Raw genomic sequence first — 22,196 nt, forward strand, 5'->3', positions numbered from 1 at the left:
TCTTTGTGGGCCCCCATCAGGGCATTGGCCCTGAGAATCAGACTCACTTTTCACCCCTATAGACCCTACTCACCTACGTCACAAAATGACGTGTCGCTGTATCCAGCCGCCATATTGTCCGTCATTTTTTAGCCCTATTCTCAATGGTTTCAATTAGTCTTGCAATTTATAGAGCAATTCATGGAAGCCCCGGTGTTATCTGACACTGTAAACTCATTGGATGCGTTGCATAAAAGGCGTTATGTGGAAAAGCTTCAGTTTATCCATTCGGCAGATCCATATTTGATGCCTAAATCGATGTTTTTCGACCCGCTGTCTTCGCCGTCTCTGCCTGACATCTGCTACCCTGATATTTACAACTATCTTGTCCACACAAAATCAGCCTATTCTCACGGAAGTTTGAAAAGCTTTAAGAGCTTGGAGGCTTATAAATACTTCGTTGCTGGTTGGGTGAAACAAGTCCTCGTCCATGAAAATTCGGCAGGAATCTATCTTGTGCTCGGGAAGGTGAGTTACGAAATTTTCAATTCAAAATCTTTTATTCTTGCTAACATCCACTGTCAAGTCTAATGTATTTCATGTCATTTGTCAATGGAGCTAGGGCTTTTAATGTTTATATGGTTTAGCGATAGCACTCTCACTACATACATATATAATATGTAATAAATATGAAGTGCGATAGCACTACTCCAGATTGTCCCTAGTTGAATTTATTTTTTGGCTTTTGACTTCAATAGTGAAATTGTAAATTAATTGTATGACAACTGTCTTATTATCCCCTTATAATTATATATTATCAGGTAGTTCATTCACAACGTCTGAGTGTATGTTGTCGGCGATTAGCCTAGCAATGATCTTAATTGTGGTTGTCAGCCCAAAACCCTCTAAATATATATTAAATGCATCTTACCAGATATAAAATGACTACTACATAATCTGTGGTAATCGTTTGGAGCCCAGTTTTCTCGTCGAATTGCAGCAGCCCATCTCGCTCTCCTCTCCGGGTCTCTCGGAATCCGGTAGAACTTCAAGTGTCTCCGTCTATCTTCTCTGTTATTGCAACCGACCGCCACACACGCCTTCACCATTTTGATTATTATGTTAACGAGCAGAAAAACACGCCATAATAGGAGGTATTTACGTAGCGGTAATGCATCAACAGTGACGAGTTGACGGACAATATGGCGGCGGGGGCGTGGTTGTGACGTCATGTGAGTAGGGTCTATACGGCGCCCCTGCATGGAGGCAACATAGAATATGACAAAAACAGGCAAGAGATGCTCTCATATTTAAATTGTGCTGTAAAGGATGTGGGTCAAATGAACCATAACCCTAACAAACATTGGGAAACACCAACAGCCTGATTTATGAAGATCCCAAATAGCGGGCGGTAATTTACGTGCTGACTCACTCTATGGCAGCAATTCTCAAAGTGTGTTACGCACAGAAGCTTTCCAAGTTCAGGTCAGTTGATTTTTGATGTATATTTTTCTAAGTGTGCTATATTTCGACTGAATCATATGTAAGCTACCGTTTTTCCCCAAAAATATTCAGAATTTTGTTCATAATTTTTTTTGTTTAATCCTATAAAATTATTTTTTTCTTATATTTGATACTATTTAACTCATTTACTCCCAGTCATTTTCACTGGAGCAAGGCCTTTCGCTCCTGGCCGTTTTACTGGATTTTGACAGATTTTGCAAGGCCCACAGAAAATTCTGTTCTATTGCTATATAAACGTGGAACCCACCAAAAGAAAGATTAGACTCCCTTCTTTCAGCAGAAAAAAAGTAAGTTCATATCTTTTTCCGTTCTTTAGAAATCAGCATTAGAAAATAGCTTAGTTTGAGCAATTTTCCAATTTCTGATGAAAAAATGGAGAAATTGAGCTTTTTGTGAAAGCATACATTTCAAACATAACCTTGACTTTAACACAGCTATTTTTTGCTTTAGTTACATCCCAAACATCAGAATAATGTTTTCCTTTTACAAAATAACAGAAACAACAAGACAAATAGAGCTTTTGATAGTAACAATTGTAAAAGTAACAATTTTTTTTACACATAACTAAGTGAAAGATGAGGCTATTGTGGCCGCGAGAGCCGGTTAAACTTTTCCCTCATCGTTACCTGTCTCAAAAAGATAAACTTTTTTTAGTCTCTGCGGGCTCCGTTCACAAGCAGCACGGACTCAACGGCATGTAGTGGTCCCGGTCGTTCTGCTCGGTCGTCCAGCGCCTGGCATCCCAGGCGTCCTACTGGTTGGTCTGCTCGGTTGTCCGCCGCCTGGCATCCATTCGGTTGTCTTCTGTCTTCGCCCCGGCTTCGCTGCTTGGCCGTTCGTTGCCATTGAATAGGGTTGCGGGTCTTACCAAACGCGCTACTGCCCTCCAGTGGCGAGTTTTATTGCTTTAAAATGGATTTTCAGCTTTGTACTTTGGAGATAAATTGAATCACAACCCAGAGATGTCTCTTTTGAAAAAAAAAAAAAAAAAACGTATAAATACATCTTTGGGACACTGAAACAATTAAAAATAGAACGTATTCATACGTTTTGGGGAGCAAATGAGTTAATAACATACATACTTATGTGTTTAATAATACAATGTTTTTATTGTTTAATTGGCATTTTTTTTGTTATCTTAGAATCTTGGTAACATTGTTACAAGTCTCAAAAATGGCATTTTTCGCATAATGTTTCAGCGTTATCCCTGTAAACCTTCAGATTATATTTTCCCCATAAAATTTCGACATTGTCATTTAATATTTTTAATTATAAATTTCTTTGATTAGTTCATGTCCAATGTGAAAATGTTATAATTAAAAAAAAAAATCTACAAACAAATGACAGGACAAAATGAAGCTTGAAGTGGTAGAGTTGGAAGTGTAGCACACTTCAAAAACTGTTTTCAGTGAGCAACTACTGCACTACCAGAATAGTGAAAATCCACATGCACTTAGCGTAACACCCCTTTGCCAAATCGCAAACATTTGGGGTTCACTGCACTTGACTGTTTTATTTCCTGTTTGACACGTGGGCCACCACAGAGATCCCACTATTTACCAAGCCATTAAAAAGTAAAATTTTCACTACAGTGGAACCTCAATTCAATTCAATTTTATTTTTGTATAGCCCTCAATCACAACAGAAGTCTCAAAGGGCTTTACAGAGGCAATATGATACACAATTAGAAATGAAGCAACAAAGATGAATAGATGCAGTTCAAGTCCTGGGTATCCCCTATCCTTAAGACCCTCCATGCCGGCAAGGAAAAACTCCAAAAACTCCAGAGTCATTTGGGAGAAAAATGAGAAACCTTGGGGAGTACCACAGCCTCGACAACCTTGACATACGATCACTTCGACACACGATCTTTTCGACATCCCATGTAAAATCTGACTCGCCATTTGTTTCGACATCCAACGACATGCTCGAAATAAGACGACATGACAGTGCCGCAGACGGATGCACAGCAGATTTTCTTGTGAGCGAAATCAACACAGGTTCCAAGAAGGTTAGTGCAGGTGGTGAAAAAAACAGAAATAGGTGACGCTTACCATTGAAATGTAGATGGAAATGAAATAAAAATATGAGTGCGGGGTGCGCATCTGTGGACTAGCTCAACAATACGGCCGTAGAATGTCTACGATCTCGACGGTCATCCTCCAAACTCTGTTTGCCAGTCTTTATAAGTTAAGGTGACAATTATTATGGTGGTAACATTGCCAAACAAACCGCCAGCTTCGTCAGGTTTTTATTTATTTCAAAACTTGTGCAACGCACCACGACTACTGTACGCTGCAGTTGACGGCACCAACAAAACATTAAAAGAGAAAGCAAAATCTCAACCGCATTTTTCTCTCTCTTTCACGTCAGCCACGCGGTGTGTTCAGGTACAGCACGCAAAACACGTCCGTCACATTAGAACCCAATTCGTTACATTATTACAGGAATTATTTGTGTTATTTTATTTTTCCAGTTTTTATTCATAAATTATTTGTTTTGCTATGTGTAATTGCCATTTATAATAGTACCAGCAATATTTATTAAGAATTTAGTGTAGGTTTTCGTGCTGTGGAACGAATAGAATTCTAATGTATTCTTATTAGTGCTGCAACGATTAATCGATTAACTCTAGTATTCGATTAGAAAAAAGATTCAAATTAAATTTTGCTGCTTCGAGTATGCGTATAATCAAAGTGGCGTTGTAATGGTTTATTTTGAAAGTGTTTGCATTTAGTTTTATTGATTCGGGTGGATACAATGCCTTCTAGTCTGCCTCTTTTCACATGGCTGAATCCAGCTGCTCATGGTTAAGACCAACAGAAGCTAAGTTTTTGTTTGTGCTAATGTTTTTTTTTTAATGGGTTCGTAATTTATTTTATAGGTATATTTAGATGTTTTTGTGGGAATATGTGTCCGAACCATTTGTTAAGCGCATTGTTTAAAAAAAAAAAAAAGTTACCGTTTTGTAGCATTTAAGCTAGAGGACTTTTGCTATGTAAGTTAGACAATTGTTCTTTTGTTGTACATAGATCCTCATTTAGTTATTTTTTTCATACCTTTTGAGGCTCAGCACAGTTATGTTAATTTTTAATATTCCTTATCCGATTACTTGATTACTCGAACAAACTAGTTCATCGATTAATCGACTACTAAAATAATCAATAGCCACGCCCTAATTCTTATGGGAAAATCCTGCTCGGCATACGATCGTTTCGACTTACAAACAAGGTCCTATAATGAATTAACTTCGAATGTAGAGGTACCTCTGTATTTCCATTTAAATTTGACTGCTTAAGAGCAGTTTACATGCACATTTTCATAAAACATTTGAAAGACACAGTCGTGTCGACCCCAACGATACTCAAATCAGGGCTTCGTCCTAAAATAAAACCACTAGTGGCATCACATACACAATAAATGAGGGCAGGGTCGCCACATTTTGACCTTGCAAACAACGTTATGTGATATGGATGGATGCGCGCGCACAAGCAGCACACATACATCTTACAAGCACGCACGCAGCCTTCATTAGCTGGCGAGAAGCCCGCTGTCTGCTTCACTCAACGCAGCAGACATCAAACCGCGGCCCCCCAGCCGGCTATTGCGGGACTTGATATTGAGAGAGCCGAGCAGGCGAGGTGCGAGAAGTGAGATAAATGGCGCGGTGAGGAGATGAAAGCCTCGTGGACAAACCATCCAGCGCCCCAATGAAGATGCACTCGACAAGTTTGCCCCGCGGTCATTCTGTATGTCTTTGTAAAGCCCAATTTCAGCGTTTCTTTCATCACTCCCGCGGCGCGATTACTCTTGGATTGGTTTCATTTTACATGTATCGATTGTCTTGTCTTGTCTTTTAAAAGTTGCAAGTGCTGAGATGAGACAAAAATGATGCGAATCCCCGGAAGAGCCTTTAGGTGCTAACGGCCTGACTGAATAGTTAAACGGGTGCTTTCACACTCGCACTCCTTTTCGACCTTGATTTGGGCCAATTAGCTTTGTCCCTTTAGCATCATAATGATGATGTAACCGCATGTAAAGCATCAGACCTTTAACTCAATGACTGCCATCGATCGCCATAGACGTCTAATCCGTTTGATCTCGGAGGGGGTGCGGTAAATGAGCATGTGTCAGTGCCACTGATGGCGATTGACGTCCAATCCATTTGAATTGGCACGGCTGGCAGCGAATAATCGCTGCCAATACTCCAAGATCAAATGGATCCCCGTCAATGACAGCCAATGAGTTGATTTACATATGCTTGTTTTGTTTCAGCATCTCTTTTAAACAAGTAAAATTATTTCAATTTTGAAGGACAATATTAAAGGCCCCTTTCAAACTTGAGGTCCGGTAATATGAAGGTGTTTAAGCCGTTCACACTTATACGTGAGAATATTCTGGCTAATGTTGTTAGTCTTACTTTGAAAAAAGTAATTTGTTACAGTTACAAATTACCTGTCCCAAAAAGTACCGTAATTTCCCGAATATAACGCGCACTTTTTCCCCAAAATCATCTTGTAAAATCATGGCGCGCATTATACACGGGTACAGGGATGGGGACAGAAATATATACAGTGGGGCAAATAAGTATTTAGTCAAACACTAATTGTGCAAGTTCTCCCACTTGAAAATATTACAGAGGCCTGTAATTGTCAACATGGGTAAACCTCAACCATGAGAGACAGAATGTGAAAAAAACCCAGAAAATCACATTGTTTGATTTTTAAATAATTTATTTGCAAATCATGGTGGAAAATAAGTATTTGGTCAATACCAAAAGTTCATCTCAATACTTTGTTATGTACCCTTTGTTGGCAATAACGGAGGCCAAACGTTTTCTGTAACTCTTCACAAGCTTTTCACACACTGCTGCTGGTATTTTGGCCCATTCCTCCATGCAGATCTCCTCTAGAGCAGTGATGTTTTGGGGCTGTCGTTGGGCAACACGGACTTTTAATTCCCTCCGCAGATTTTCCATGGGGTTGAGACCTGGAGACTGGCTAGGCCACTCCAGGATCTTGAAATGCTTCTTACGAAGCTCCTCCTTTGTTGCCCTGGCTGTGTGTTTGGGATCATTGTCATGCTGAAACACCCAGCCACGTCTCATCTTCAATGCCCTTGCTGATGGAAGGTGATTTTCACTCAAAATCTCCCGATACATGGCCCCATTCATTCTTTCCTTTACACAGATCAGTCGTCCTGGTCCTTTTGCAGAAAAACAGCCCCAAAGCATGATGTTTCCACTCCCATGCTTCACAGTGGGTATGGTGCATTTCAGTATTCTTTTTCCTCCAAACAAGAGAACCTGTGTTTCTACCAAAAAGTTCTATTTTGGTTTCATCTGACCATAACACATTCTCCCAGCCCTCTTCTGGATCATCCAGATGCTCTGCAGCGAACCGCAGACGGGGCTGGACGTGTGCTTTCTTCAGCAGGGGGACACGTCTGACAGTGCAGGATTTGAGTCCCTGGCGGCGCATTGTGTTACTGATAGTAGCCTTTGTCACTGTGGTCCCAGCTCTCTGTAGGCCATTCACTAGGTCCCCCGGTGTGGTTCTGAGATTTTTTCTCCCCGTTCTTGTTATCATTTTGACGCCACGGGGTGAGGAGGGAGTTCAAAGTCCGTGTTGCCCAACGACAGCCCCAAAACATCACTGCTCCAAAGGAGATCTGCATGGAGGAATGGGCCAAAATACCAGCAACAATGTGTGAAAAGCCTGTGAAGAGTTACAGAAAACGTTTGGCCTCCGTTATTCCCAACAAAGGGTACATAACAAAGTATTGAGATGAACTTTTGGTATTGCCTGGCTCTGCCAGACTATTCTCCCTGTATTTTTCAAACACTGAGAGTACAGTCTGGGAACCAGTCCATTAACGGCCTCTCGAGCAGGTACAAAATCAATCGACAAATCAGATTCGTTTATTTGCGTGACGTGTTCTTAACGAGCAACGTCACTCTTGTGCGTCAAAAGTCGTCTCCACAACAACGGAGTGAACGGGAGAGCCGAGAATATGTTCCAATCCACGGTAAAATCAGTTTTAAATTACCAAAAACACATCGACACGAGTCATTGACAACAGTCTGTCTCGCGCTAGCCATGTTGAATAAACTCCGCTCTCTTCGTATGTTTACTTTAATTCCCTCGTCCTTCCCTCATCATTTTACTAATGTCACGTCTGTCCGTCGCTGATTGGTCCACTCCACTGTCTGTTTGCTGTGGCTTGCTCCGCCCTGGAAATTGTATCCGCGTGAATGGTGGCCAGACTCAATAGCTGGAACAGCGGTGAGTCTGGTATACCAGGCAACTTTTGGTATAGACCAAATACTTATTTTCCACCATGATTTGCAAATAAATTCTTTAAAAATCAAACAGTGATTTTCTGTTTTTTTTTTCCAGATTCTGTCTCTCATGGTTGAGGTTTACCCATGTTGACAATTACAGGCCTCTCAAATATTTTCAAGTGGGAGAACTTGCACAATTAGTGGTTGACTAAATACTTATTTGCCCCACCGTATATATTATATATATATCTAAAGACAGATTTTTAAAATTTACACAGCCATGTTGTGTTGAAGAAAACGTATGCGGCGATCCGTTGCCGACCATTACGTTACATGACGTCACCATTTTGTTTCGGTAATACTTCACTCTGATTGGTCGAATGATTTCGTCTGTGTTAAATTCTGCTTTTTTCACTCTTCATAAAGCACAGAATGTAGTTTTTTGAACTCATTTGAGTCTGAATTGAATTGAACGTTCATTGCAACTCGGCAACTCGGACAATAACAAACGTAACACAACACAGACTTCCTGTGTCCGTCAATTATATCCGTCCCTCGGGAAACTCAAACCCAAATAACAATTGTTCCTCACCTGCATATTGAAACGTATATTCTGTATAACTGAGTTACTAATTCAGTTGTGTTTTGGGAGAAGTAATTTGTAACCGTAACTTATGACTTTTTTAAAGTAAGATTAACAACAATGGTTAGTAACTCAGTTACTCAATTGTAAGAGTACTTAGTTCCTCAGCGAAGTAACTGACATTGCTTATCATGTTCTACATGTTATTACACTATACATTCTCTAACATTTTTCACATTAAAGATGTTTATATCAACTGTTTGAAGAATAAAAACACTTTATACAGTTTTTTTTAGAACATTTGGTATTTATTTGGATGAAATATATTGCAGTCTATTTAGAAAACACAAATGTAAACTGACCAATTACCAGTGTAAATCTGTGAAACCGTATGTTAGGCCTACTGCCCAATAAGCAAAACACTGTCCTTTATTACTCAGTAAAGTCCGGTCCTCTGCCGCCCAGTGGTGGCTCTTAAGCACTCGCCAGCTTCCGCCTTGCTCTATATTTTCTACTCGACTATCCACCTTGGGCCCCAGCGCGGGTCGCCGGCTGAGTGCCGGTGGGTCGGCGGGGTGTCGCCCCCTTCGAGTGGAGATCCTGTCCCGCCCTGGGCCTAGCGGGCCATCGGGGATCTGCGGTGTGCCATGTCGGTTGGAAGGTTGTGGCGGTAGCAGGTGGGTGGACGTGGGGGGTGGTGGCGTGTCCCCTCATCCCTTCTCTGAGGATCAATGTAGGTGCGGATGGTCCGGGGGTATGGGGATGGCCCCCTTGCCGGGGGAGGAGGGTTGGGCTGTGCTTGATCACCACCCCTGATTAGCTGGGGATTTACCCTGCCCCCGATTGGCTGGGGACTTACCCTGGGACAGCCCCTGTGCCCACTTGTCTGATGTGATTTACGCATGACGGGGTGCAATTAGACACACTCAAGTAGAGAGACTGTCGGCGCCAGGATTAGCGATCAGGCAGCATAGAATAGGATATCGACTTATCCTCACTTACAATGGCGTACCGCAAGCAACACGTCACTTCCGCTCAATATTCATGACATTAGCTACTGTTGCTAAGTAGGGACAAGCCACCGTTTCTCCCTAATAGGAAATGAATGGAAATCGTGTACGAAGGAGATGTTTAAAGAGCTAAACCTACCAATTCTCTCCGAAAAGGATGTGCCTGGTGCCAAATTCACTGGCAAAGATGTAGAAGAACATAAAAATGTTCAGTTAAAGAGATGGCTTGAGTGTCGAAGGCTGAAAAAGACGAAAAAAAACGAGCTGACCTAAGCATAGCTTTAGCTTTTTTATCGACGCGACTGACAATGACATTCTCCTGTTTCAACAAGCTATCCTTTACCATCAGCCCTGTCTTTCTTATATATCCTCTGGTTGTCCTACGTCTCTTACTGTTCTTGGGGGTAATTTAGTTAGCTTTGTGTAGCGATCGCAAATGCTACTCAGTGACAGCCAACGAACACTTTTAATTTTTTCATTGATAACACATCTTAATTCTATAATTTATTTACACTTCCCCCTGACTAAAGTTGTTTTTATATATATAACAGAAACGGTAACAGTGGCAGTCAGATACCATTGTAAATCTTTTCAGGTCATTCATTGTCAGACAGAAACAGTACGGCACAACGTTACGCTAAAAAAATAAGTTAAAAATATAAAAATGGCTTACCTCTTTGTCCTCTGAAAGACCATGCAGACCCAACATAATGTTTACTGCATATGAAATGTGAATGGATTCACCGAGCTGGTGTTAAAGTCCGCGCAAGTTGATTCGGTTTTCACATTTTTTCCTCACGAGTTTTTGGTTTCCGGAAACGTATGAAGAAAACATCCTTCATGTGTCGTAAGTTGTACTTTGGGTTAAAATGGCCAAAACAGGTTTTGAAAAAAAAAATGGTTTGCCATTATACACTGCTTGAAGTCTGTTTCAAGGTCTATTTTGAATCACCTGAATGACTTTGGAAATTGGGTCGATTTCGAGTCGCATTGTGGAGTGTTCTTGGGAGAAAAAGAGTGATGGGCAGCACGGGACCAGTCGTACGAACATGACCTGACTTTCTGATATGTCAGAAATCCGGTAAAGCGTGACGACGTGCGCTTGCATCAGAGATGTAACAATAGAAACCAGATTTATTCGGCTGTGCCTTACAGACAGAAACTCATCCAAGCAGAACAATACTAGGTCCTAAGTGTGCATTTGCATGGCCATTTCAGTTGGCCCTTATGATGTATAAGAATCGTAAAAAGTTAGGGCTATTTGGCTTGTGGGTGAAATTTCATTTATACTATATAGTTAGCTCCTATCAGGATGTTCTCATATGAAAGTGACCAGAAAGCGTAGGGAAGTACTGTACACCTGAGATCAAATGTTCTGGGACACTTTCTCGTCCTACTGAATGGTGAAGTGTCTAATCGCACTCATTGTACTGAAGATGAGTGAAAATATTTATTCCTTTTCAGAGCATACTGAGGGTATTGCCACTCCCCCACCCCAAATTTGACTTGTTTTTTAATGTCAGATGATTGCTCTCAATGCGGAGATGCAGTTTTGATGATTTCATTGCCTAATTTGAGAACTTGTCTCGACATAACATGGAGAGCTAATTTGGTGTGTCCATAGAAAAAAAAATAAAACCTTAAGTAGGAGTGCTGATGTGCTTATGTTGTCTGTTAAATACTGCTTTGTCTCCCTTGGAAGTTGTCTGTTCTCAGGCATTATTTTGTCCGTTACTGTTTTCTCGAGGCTCTTCAAACATTTTATTGATTTTTAGAAAATATTATTAATATTATTTTGAAATTTATTTTTCATTTGAAAAGACATGCCTCAAGACTTTCTTAGCTTCTTTTGACATATTTTATAATCTTCAACAAAAGTTACTTCGGTAACTACGGTTCTATGAATGAATCTATGAATCCTTGTGCTTATGCAAGGTTTGGTAAGGACTGGAACTTAGTTGTCACCGGAACTTATACCTCTTCCAGGGGTCAACCTGGGGTCACAGGGGACTTCATTGGCATTTTAATTTTTTTACCCGCACTGTGCATGTGGAAGGGAGCATTCTGTGCTTGTAGCATTGCCTCTGGCGGTCAGCAGGGATGAACTAGAAGTAGAAAAAAAATTCAAAGACATTCTCAATTCCAGTGGCTTTTAAAATCTCTCTCCTCAACTATTTATTTAAACATACAGTATACATATAAATATATATCCTGCCAAGGGCGTAGGTTTGCATAAGGGTGGTAGGGACATACAGTAACACTACCAACTTTTCAGGATGCTTAAATTGTTCCACCAATTCCACCATTTTTAAGCAACCTTATCTGCTTTATACAATGAGTTCAGTTATATACGTAATTTAGATTGTCTTCACATATGTTGTATGGATAGAATTGACTCTACCATTATTAAGTGAATTTTTTCATTATATTCAGACTTACATTCACCCCTTTTCACTTGCAGAATGTGCCAGTGTATTTTTCCCCTCAAATGCACATTTGATTGGCTGGTGACTTACCGCCCCACACACACACACACACACACGGGGGCGCATTCACAGCCCGCACAGAAATACAACATGCCACCTCCTCTTTTTTTCCACCAGCAGCAGCCGCCACTGTGTGTAATGTAAAAAGACGTCAATGTTGTGGAAGTAGGGAGCACACCACTAATTTTGTTACTGTAACTCTGCCCTGCATCAGAGTTAGCATAACATTTATCTGTGCGAATTTCTCGAACTCAAGAAGGAAGCTTTTTTGAGAGAAATATCCTCCTGGATGTTTTCTACTATTAGCATTATTTAAACTGTAAGAAATTAGGTGAACCAAGGTAAACCCCCTCCTACCCAGTTTTAATTTTTATTTTATTTATGTGGTCTTAAAGCAGCCCAAAGAAGCATTGTTAAATTTGGCTAGTCTTTTACCTGAAGGAATGCTCCATTTAATTTTTTTTTTTTTTTTTAATTAGTGTTATTAGATATTAGATAGTTAAGAAATGACAAACAAGTTAGTATTTCTTGTTTATGTTAGTATAATTTGTGTTCAAATATTGTACTTTAAATTTGCTAATAAAATCTAGTCTTTAGTAGTTTTTGAAAGCAAAGGTTTGATTCGAATGGTGTGTGAAATGTGTGTGAAAGTATATATATATGGTGGAAAACACTCAGGTGACTTGAAGTTCCGCTCTGAGACCCCCAATTTGGCCAAATTTCAGAATTGTCCGATATGCATGTGTGATACATACATGTGAGTGGTCGAGATTTTCTTTTTCTTATATTTACTTTTTTAAACTTTTTTTTCTTTTCTTTGTTTGGATTGATTATTTATCATCTAACATATTGGGGAAAATGCGACAGTAACAAAAAACAAAACAAAAAAAATACAATTTAGCGATAGTTATGAGGTAGATATCCCTGACTTTTTTACAGAGATGCCAAATTTTTCATTGTGACGTAATTTGTTTAAAAGATTAAAATATGGGAGTGAATAATTTTTTTAAAGTCGTTTTTTTTTTAAACAAAATATCACACATCAATTAATGATTCTAAGCTAAAAATGACAGAGATTTTGAATAATAAATATAATTAATTACCTTAGTTTTATGGCTGGGTTGAAACAAAAGCGGTTGCACGACGTCTGTAAATGGGGGTTTCTAGGGTAAAACGGACACATTAAAAATAGTTTGGGGGCTTAATGTGCCATGAATCTGCTATGGCAGCATATAGACATATTGTTCTATCAAACACAACAGTTGTTTTGGCTTAAAATACACCAGTTTCTTTTAAAGAAGACTGCAAGAGCAGAAACTGCTTTTTCAGTCTTGTCTGTGTTTTCCGCCATATATATATATAGTGTATATATATATATATATAGTGTGTATATATATATATATATATATATATATATATATATATATATATATATATATATATATATATATATATATATATATATTAAAAAAAAAAACTTGTTTTTTTTTTCCGGAGTAAATCTACTAGAAATAAGTGAAATTACCTGCCAGTGCAAGACAATTTTACTCAGATTTCCTGAAATAAGAAAAAATTGCTAGCCTTTAAAACTCAAAACAAGATGAAATTAATTATTCGGCTAGATTTAAGAAAAATTATCAGACTAAGATGTTATACTGTAAATTTGCAATGTGAAAGTTAGTATAAGTCAGTTTAGATTTATTTTGCACTAATCATTTTGCCTATCAATTAATTAGGTTTTTATTGGTGAGAAATGTAGCCCAGACTGCTGTTCACCCAATCTGTTTGGTCTTATTAACATGCGGGTTATGCAGTTACAGTATATCGTCCCTACCAATATTGAAACCAAACCTACACCCTTGTAACCTGCATATACAGTATATCATTTTTAGAAAATTTGTCAAAAGCACAAAACCGACAACTGAGTTTGCACTGTATGAACCAATTGTCTATTTTCTGTGGAATTGTGAACATTTGTTTATATAAAGTGCATTACAGAATTATGTAAATGCACTAAAACTGTATTACACAGGAAAGGCTAAGCGCTATTTATTTCCTGCCAATCCTACCACTTAAAATTTAACGTCTATCGAGGGTTGAGAAAATTAATAAAACTTCCCGATTTGTTTTGACCGTCTTTGTGTATAAAACACTTATTAGTGACACCAATAACTTGAACAGCAACCAGCACAATGCACATTGTCGTGACTCGCTTATTGTGTTTGCCGTTAACTATTACTTTCTGTGTGGGTTGGAATTTAAAAACAGACGTTTATCTAGCACTCATTCTTTTATGTGTCCTAGGTAAATTGGACGCAATCCCAGCTCACTGTGGGTGGAAGGAAGAAAAGTACCCTCGATTGGTCATTAGGTGTAGACAACCATTCACAAGCTTAGCGCCAGGAATTTATCACATTCTTGCCATGCGTACCACTACCCTATAGGTGACCTCGGAATTAAAAAAAAAAATCTAAGAATAGAACAGCGTGTGCAAATTTATAGCACCAAGGAAAAAGGCATCTTGTGGCTCAGCATGGGGGCGAAAAAAAGTTTACAATGACAGAAAAATAATGTATTCTCTTTTGCCAATTAATAGGCTGGAATGCCGCTGAGTCAGTAAAGGAAGACTTTTAAAATACAGAAGCAGATTTGCATATCAAAAAGCGCTGCCTGTCTGCAGAGCATTTCATCTTTTCCATTAGATTCGCAGTAACGGCATATTTTGTCTCCTCACAGCACTTTTCTAAATACCTCGACTTTAACAAATCAGATTTTTGTAGCATGGGTTGTCCGTAATCATCCAATAAATGCAATATTGTAATGTTTTTTTTTCTTTTTTTCCATCCAGCTGTATGTGTCTGTGGAATTTGGGAAGAGGTGGCAGCTCGTACACGACAACGTCGTCCCGAACAGATTCTATTGGTGAGTCCACAAATTTGTGTGTATAAATGCAACACAAATGGGATTTGTATGATCTCCTCTACCTCACTTTTTGTTTACGTACACAACCTCAATACATAGAGTACAGAGGAAGTGATCATACCTGCCCCTCAAATTGCTGAATGACTCATACTGCGGCACGATAAACCCTCCGACTAAATGAATGTCTTTCAATCTGATCACACTCATCTGTAAAAGTGCAAATTGGTTTAAATACCGTTTAAGCCACAGTGGTTAAGTGTACATGACAAGATTATAGACGGCACTGAGAAGGAGTTTAGGGAGGCAGATCTTGTTTTGTTAAATTATGTATGTCTCCCTTTTTTTTTCTTTTAAAGAATCTAGTTTACACACAAAGGTTAATATTTCATGCGTTGAAGACATTCAACTCATGAAATATCGAGTAATCACGTCCATACGCTGTCCATCCCACCTTTTGGGTTTGATAGCTGATGAATATTCATCCCTGACCCAAGGCACTGGCTTTTCAATAGAGAACACGTCTGAGTGTTTTATGTGTGTAAATACAAGGATTAAAGGGCCACGATGAATGTTTCATAGAAAACGCCTTTTTTATTGTTGTTGCTTTGAGAATACTCAAGGGAAGAGCTGAGGATTGCGCATTTGATGCCAAGCTAAGCACAAAGACGCTGTCAGGTTAAATGCAGACGGTCACAAAATGTCTACAACTAAATGCAGATTGAAGAGAGTGGATAGTATTAAAGTAGGTAATGGTTAAGGCGTTAAAGGCTTACTCTGCAGTCAAGCGATGTTTTTTGATTCTCATTTGGGGCCTCGTAAAGTAAATGAGAATAAAGGAAAGGTTTTAATGTAGGTTTAATGTTTCATGCCAAGGTTAGGGTTTCAAATGTGGATGAAGGCTGTAAATTTCAATTTGCAAGCATTTGCTATCATTTTAAACAAAATTTAAAGTTTCAAAGTTGGATTCAAACCAGAGATAACTATGACTTTAGTGTTTCAAACTTAAGTTAATGTTTAGCCATGGACTTCACTATCAGTTGATGAGTCAGCTCCTACAGACATTGCGCCACGGCTTCCTGTAGGGGGCCGGCTGGGCTGCAGGCAGAGCATCCTGGCAGCGTTCACTGCAATAAACTCAAACACAAGGTGCTTTCTAACGCCGGATTTGGGTGGAAACAGGACGAAACGTTTGGTGCATGCAAGCAGGCAGGAGTGTCTCAAGAGTGATTTGATCGAGGATTCAAGGTAATTATTATGTGAACCAGCACCATGCACCCACTTTGAAACGGTGTGAAAAAAATGCGTAACTTAAGGTTGAAATATTTACTTAAAATGAATGATAACTGCCTGTTTTTTTAACCAAGAATCTAGACTGTTGTACATTCATATCTGTTGAAATTCCGGGATTCATGCATTTCTTTTAGGGCTGTCAAACGATTAAATTTTTAATCGAGTTAATCACAGCTTAAAAATTAATTAATCGTAATTAATCGCAATTCAAACCACCTCTAAAATATGCCATATTTTTCTGTAAATTATTGTTGGAATGGAAAGATAAGACACAAGAAGAATATATACATTCAACATACTGTACAAAAGTACTGTATTTGTTTATTATAACAATAAATCAACAAGATGGCATTAACATTAACATTCTGTTAAAGCGATCCATGGACAGAAAGACTTGTAGTTCTTAAAAGATAAATGTTAGTCCAAGTTATAGAAATGTTATATTAAAACCCCTCTTAATGTTTTTGTTTTACTAAAATTTGTAAAATTTTCAATCAAAAAATAAACTAGTAGCGCGCCCTTTTTGATGTCAATAATTACGCAATGCTCATGGTGCTTAAACCCATAAAATCAGTTGCACCCAAGCGCCAGCAGAGGGTGACAAAACACAAGTAACAAGTGGCCATGACACTGTGCTGTCATTTTAATTTGTTTGAGCGGGGCATGTGCGTTAATTGCGTCAAATATTTTAATGTGATTAATTAAAAAATTAATTACCGCCCGTTAACGCGATAATTTTGACAGCCCTAATTTATTTACAAGAATTTTCAAGTTAAAAAGCTCTTTGTTTTGTGATCGCCGCCACGTTGGATTTTGTATCCATACAAAATAGCATAACATTCAAACTATCAGGTAATTTTTGGCCAACTGCCCGTTTTTTTTTTTGGGGCAAAAAAATAGTCATTTAGACATGTCTGCGTCCATACAAAAAAAATTGGCTTTTACGTGTTTTATTTTATGTAACATTTCATTCTAAAAACAATGAGGGCCAGATAGCCGGCAAGACGTGCTGAGGCAATAGTGACATCAGAATTCAACCTACAGTAAATAACTTTTGATCGTATGTAGAAAAATGCTTTTGTGAGTAAAATTAAGATAATTCTGCATGCTTTCCTCAAGTATTAAGTATCTGGTGTGAAAAGTGATTGATTTATTAGCTGTTGAAAACTTTTGTCAAAATTGCACTAAATAAAAAAAATAATAAAGTTGCTAAAAACTTATACAGGGTGGGGCAGAGCGACTTGCTTATTTAAATTTGGTGCCCTGAAGCGATGGTTGCTCTGAGGATGGTAGGGATGGACTTATTTGAGAGGGTAGGGAAAGTAAAAAAGTTTGGTTCTTAACGTGCATTATTTATTTTGTGTTTTATTTTTCAAGAACTCCAGTGAGCATCATGGAGTGGACAACGTGCTTTCGCTGTTGAGGCATTTTTTTCAAGCGGTCGCTCAATCGTCGCAACGCAACGTGAAAATAGGCCCCCTATGGAGCGGCCCCGCACAACGTTTCCCGTAAACTGATAGTGAAGTCTATGGTTTAGCCTTCAAATTTAAGATTTTAAACCAGATTTCGGTTTGAGTTTCCAAGCTTTTATTAAGGCTTTAAACATGGAATAACATGTCAAAGGGTTTTCAAACAAGGGTTTCAAGCCAGTGGTTGGAGTTACAAACTCGGGTGAGGTAATCCAAGAAAAGGCCAAATTATACCGGATGCGTCTTCGATACGAATCCGCCAATCTCTGTGTTGACTGTGTGCTCCGCAGTACGTCAAAAATAGTACAAAACATATCGGCTGCGCACAACTGTGGTCCGGCAGCTCCATGCCATCGTGAGCTCTGGGCGTGATCGCACGTCATAACGTGGCATTAAAAACAACGATAAACACTCTGTCTCAACAACGAAGCAGAAGGAGAGGTGGACTTGATTTGACTGAAAATACTATTTTCCCAAATAATTTTTGCTTTTACAATGGGCTTGTGACACTATTTAATTACCGTTTTAAATTACATAAAAACTCACCGTCCATCCTCATAGCTTTTGTTATAGCGTTCCATGCAGGTTCCTTTTTAATGTAGTCCTTATAAAAAGGATCTGCTACATCATAAATCACTTTGTGACTTTCCACCTCCATGATGAAGCGTTCTTCGTCCATGTTCGTTGGTGTTTAAACCGTGAATAAGCACCTGGCCTGTTGACTTGAGGCCTGGCTTCGCCCATTTTGACGGATGCGTCTCTGAAAAATAGAAAATAGCCCAAACCATCCGGCAGGCTCTGGCGCGTCGGAGATGGTCCGCAGTCAATTCGTAGCGCTGACGAGGCCGGTATAATTTCAACAATAGGATAGAACGGATACTAAGGGTGTAACGGTACATGTATTTGTATCGAACCGTTTCAGTACGTGGTGCTCGGTTCGGAACGGTGGCGTACCGAACGAGTTTCTGACGTAATGTAACCATTACTTTTCGAGGCTGTGAGTCGATCGGGTTACAGTTTCTTTGTGTAGATTATATTTACTCCGTCTTCTCTACTATAATGAGGACCAACACGGTAGGACAGTATAACCCAGAAACGTCAACGGCGCGACAAAGTGAAACATGGGCGTTAAAGTTAATCAGCCAATACACGCCAGTCACAGTGCGGCCGCGTGTTAGACGCGTCCCAGAAGCGGCTCAACACGACGCACGTGAAAAGAACGGCAGAGTTTATTATTTGACGCGAGACGTGACACTCCTGCGTCAATACTACTACCGGTAGCTAGGATCGGGCAGACCGGAAGTCACTCGTGTAAAAATACGGTGGATCAGGTCGATTTTCAAACTAATATGCAATCGTAACCCACTTTTTGAGTCCACTAGATCTCTTGAGTGGTAGTTCGGGGCACAGTTGAGTTGTCTTTGTTGATTTACTGCTGTCTTCTCTGCTATAATAATAACCAAAACGGCCCCGTGTTCAATACAAAACCCTCCTACCACAACAAAACAAGTAGGAACTACTAATCACATAGGAAATAAAGTTATACAACATGAAATATGCAATATAAATGAATACTACATCACATTTGTAAAATATAAACACAAAATAAATAATAGCCCATTTAAAGAAAATAAATTGAAATGAGCTAAAACACCTGTAATTAAATAATAAGAATTATACACAGATCCAGCTTACACAATTAAATTTATTCATTTCTGTGTGGCGCTTTAACTTGAGAAAATCTACCAATAAAGCTTTTGAAAACCGTTCATAAGAAAAAAAAAATGATTCATTGAGGCATTTCATTTGTAAAATACATGTTTAAAATCTTTTTCATTGGGATTGCTTTTCTCTTTAGCACAGGACTTCTTTTTTCTTCTTTCCTTCAGAAAGAAAGCTGACCGATACGCGGGGTTTGAAAGGCAAATTGTTGTTGGATTATCTTTAAATACCCGCTACTTTTTGAGCAGAATTCTAGCTTTGTATAGGCTAATTTTCCTATTGTCGAAAGCACAAAGGTGTATAATAAACAACTAGCACATTTATATTTTGCATTTTTTTTTCTTACTGTACCGAAAATGAACCGAACCGTGACGTCAAAACCGAGGTACGTACCGAACCGAGATTTTTGTGTACCGTTACACCCCTAATGGATACGGATTGGCTCTGGGGCTATATCTTGTCGGACCTGGACTGCAAACGCGTCCGGTATAATTTGGCCTAAAGGATTCAAGCCAAAGATAATGTTTATAATTGGGTGCTTAAATCAATGCTAATTTTTTAGGCAAGAGTTACAGTTAAAATTTTGGGTTTCAAGTCAGAGTCAGGGTTACAAATTGGGGTTTTCACGATTGTGTTAAGGTTCAAAACAAGGATTAGTGTTGACAGGGTTAAAACTGCCTGGAATAGTGCCTGGAATGGGGCTTTTAGCAAGTGTTTCAAGTCTGAGTTATGGTTTTAAACAAGGGTTAAAACTTCAACATAAGGTAACAAGCCTGGGTCAGGCTTTTAAAACAGGGTTATTGAGGTCTCAAAGTAGGGTTTCAAGTCATGGTTAAGATTTGAAGCATTGAAATTAGAGCCCAATTTGATATTACACCCTGAAGTCAAGCATGATAAACAGTCCGTTTTTTCTGTTATATTTGATTTCTCTTGAGGAAGTAAATTCAACGGGAACATTCCCATAAATTCCCTTCAACGCTGAAGTCTCCATGAAGGAATTACGTAGCTGCGTCCCTGCATCCTGCACTTTTTTCCCCCCTCCAACAAAGATGATTTACAATAACTTTTTAACACGCGCCCACGCTGGGCAGACATACAGTACGTTTGCGTTTGTGTGTATGTGCGTATTACTTATGGGCCGGGGGCAGTTTAACATCGCCGGGGTTCCATCTTGGAGCAAGGGGCTGCTGTTTGCTGATAGAATAGGATGAAGTATTGGACAGAAAGTCCATTAAAAGAGATGGAGCTGGGAAGCAATTACAGAGTGCTGAGGGAGGCAGGACGCCGGCTTGTTATATTAGAGTTCGCACTCGCTATGGAAAATGAGAAGAAGCCCGCGGTGTGTCAAAACAGCCGCTATTAATACAACAAGTGGTCACTGCTGTCAGTCGGAACATTAGCGCTAGTGTGAAAAATCTCCCCTAAAAGCCCTGTGAAATGGCTAAATACACCTTAGCCATAAAACACACTTTAGGTCACATGTCCATCACTTTTATCGATGAGCTCGTTGTATTAGTGCTCCCGCAAGGACACTCGTTATCATGGAGACGCATCAAACATGACAGCTAAATATGGAATGTGTAACCCTTATTCATTTAACAATGACAGATTATTATATACACGATTTATATTACTCCATTTAATTTAGTGCAAGTACCTCTCTGGTCGGATTCAGATTAATGTGTTTGTTGAATAAAAATTATCAAAATATTAATGAATTATTTCATTGACATTGACAGTGATAGACATCCTTTCCATTTTAAAGCTTGCAGTGAATGATCATGTTCGAGTGCCATTGACGGCAATAGATAACTAATCCACTTGAACTGGAAGGGGCAAAAGATAATTTGCGAAAATGTTATCCAAACTACCATGTCATCAAGCCTGATTTATTCTTGTTATTTAAATGTCCACAGGGAGTCTCCAGGTTTTTAGGGGGCTTGGTCATGTAATGTGCATATATTTAATGCCAATAGTCACATTCAGTGGTCCTATTTTGTGCAGGTTGGGCACTTTGAACATTTTAGCATGTGTAGCTAATTGGAGTTAAAGGTGCACAATGTAAGATTTGCACTTCATTTATTCATGCAAAGGCCATAATATTTCGAAAGACATTCTTCAAGCATGATTTTTGGAAATACTTTTAAAACGGATCTCAATAGTTAAGTCGAGATTTTCCCATTTTAAAAGATGATTTAAGCGTCGCAAATTCGTTCACGATTAGTTACCGTGTTCATCATCAGCCAATCATGAGAGCAGTTTCCAGTCTTCGTCCGGGTTGCCACAGCTCTGTAAGTCCCATAAACTTTGGCGAACAGTCTGAATTATCTCTACCGTCTCAAACAAAGAGACACTCATAGGCGGAGTTTGACTTTTTGGGCAGGGGGGGCACAACATGTTGATGACCCCGAAACACAGTGTCAGCAATAAAATTAACTGACAAGAATATTTATAATAATACGTAGACAATGAGCGTTTTTTGTTTCCCATCATTCTTGAGGGGAATTCTAAATCTGGCTGTTTAGGCAATGCTTTTCGCCAAGATCGTCAACCATTGAATATGGTACGCCTGCCGGTTTCGTGCCAATGTAGTTACCCCTGTCAAAAATTGTATCCCCTGGGCGGAGCCATGTGGATGTAGATTTGTGTCTTTATTATTCAATCCCAAAAAAGTTGCTTCAATAATAATAATAAAAAAAAAAAGTTGCTTCAATCAAAAGATATATTTTCAATAAAAAAAGTCTCATCAATCAAAAAAAAAGTGTTTGAATGCAAAAATAAATTTGAAACTCAAAAGAATGCATGTGAAATCTATTTTTCCTTGATTTAATTTTTTTGGGGGATTGTAGCAACTTTTTTGATTGAAGTAATGTTGATTTGTGTTTGGGCCACATTTTGGCTAGGACGTTTTTGTCTTATTCAATCAAA

General features: G+C 39.0%; 1 protein-coding gene across 1 annotated transcript in view; it reads left to right on the plus strand.

The window, feature by feature from the left end:
* The window catches only part of LOC130922709 (VPS10 domain-containing receptor SorCS1-like), a 171,964-nt gene that overhangs the window by 45,951 nt on the left and 103,817 nt on the right, over nucleotides 1-22,196 (plus strand). Inside the window, exon 5 of the mRNA XM_057847663.1 lies at nucleotides 14,714-14,787. Coding sequence (XP_057703646.1) covers nucleotides 14,714-14,787 — 74 coding nt within the window. The remainder of the gene's footprint in view (nucleotides 1-14,713; nucleotides 14,788-22,196) is intronic.

This window comes from Corythoichthys intestinalis, chromosome 10 (genome assembly GCF_030265065.1).
Source record: "Corythoichthys intestinalis isolate RoL2023-P3 chromosome 10, ASM3026506v1, whole genome shotgun sequence".
NCBI classification, from domain to species: Eukaryota; Metazoa; Chordata; class Actinopteri; order Syngnathiformes; family Syngnathidae; genus Corythoichthys; species Corythoichthys intestinalis.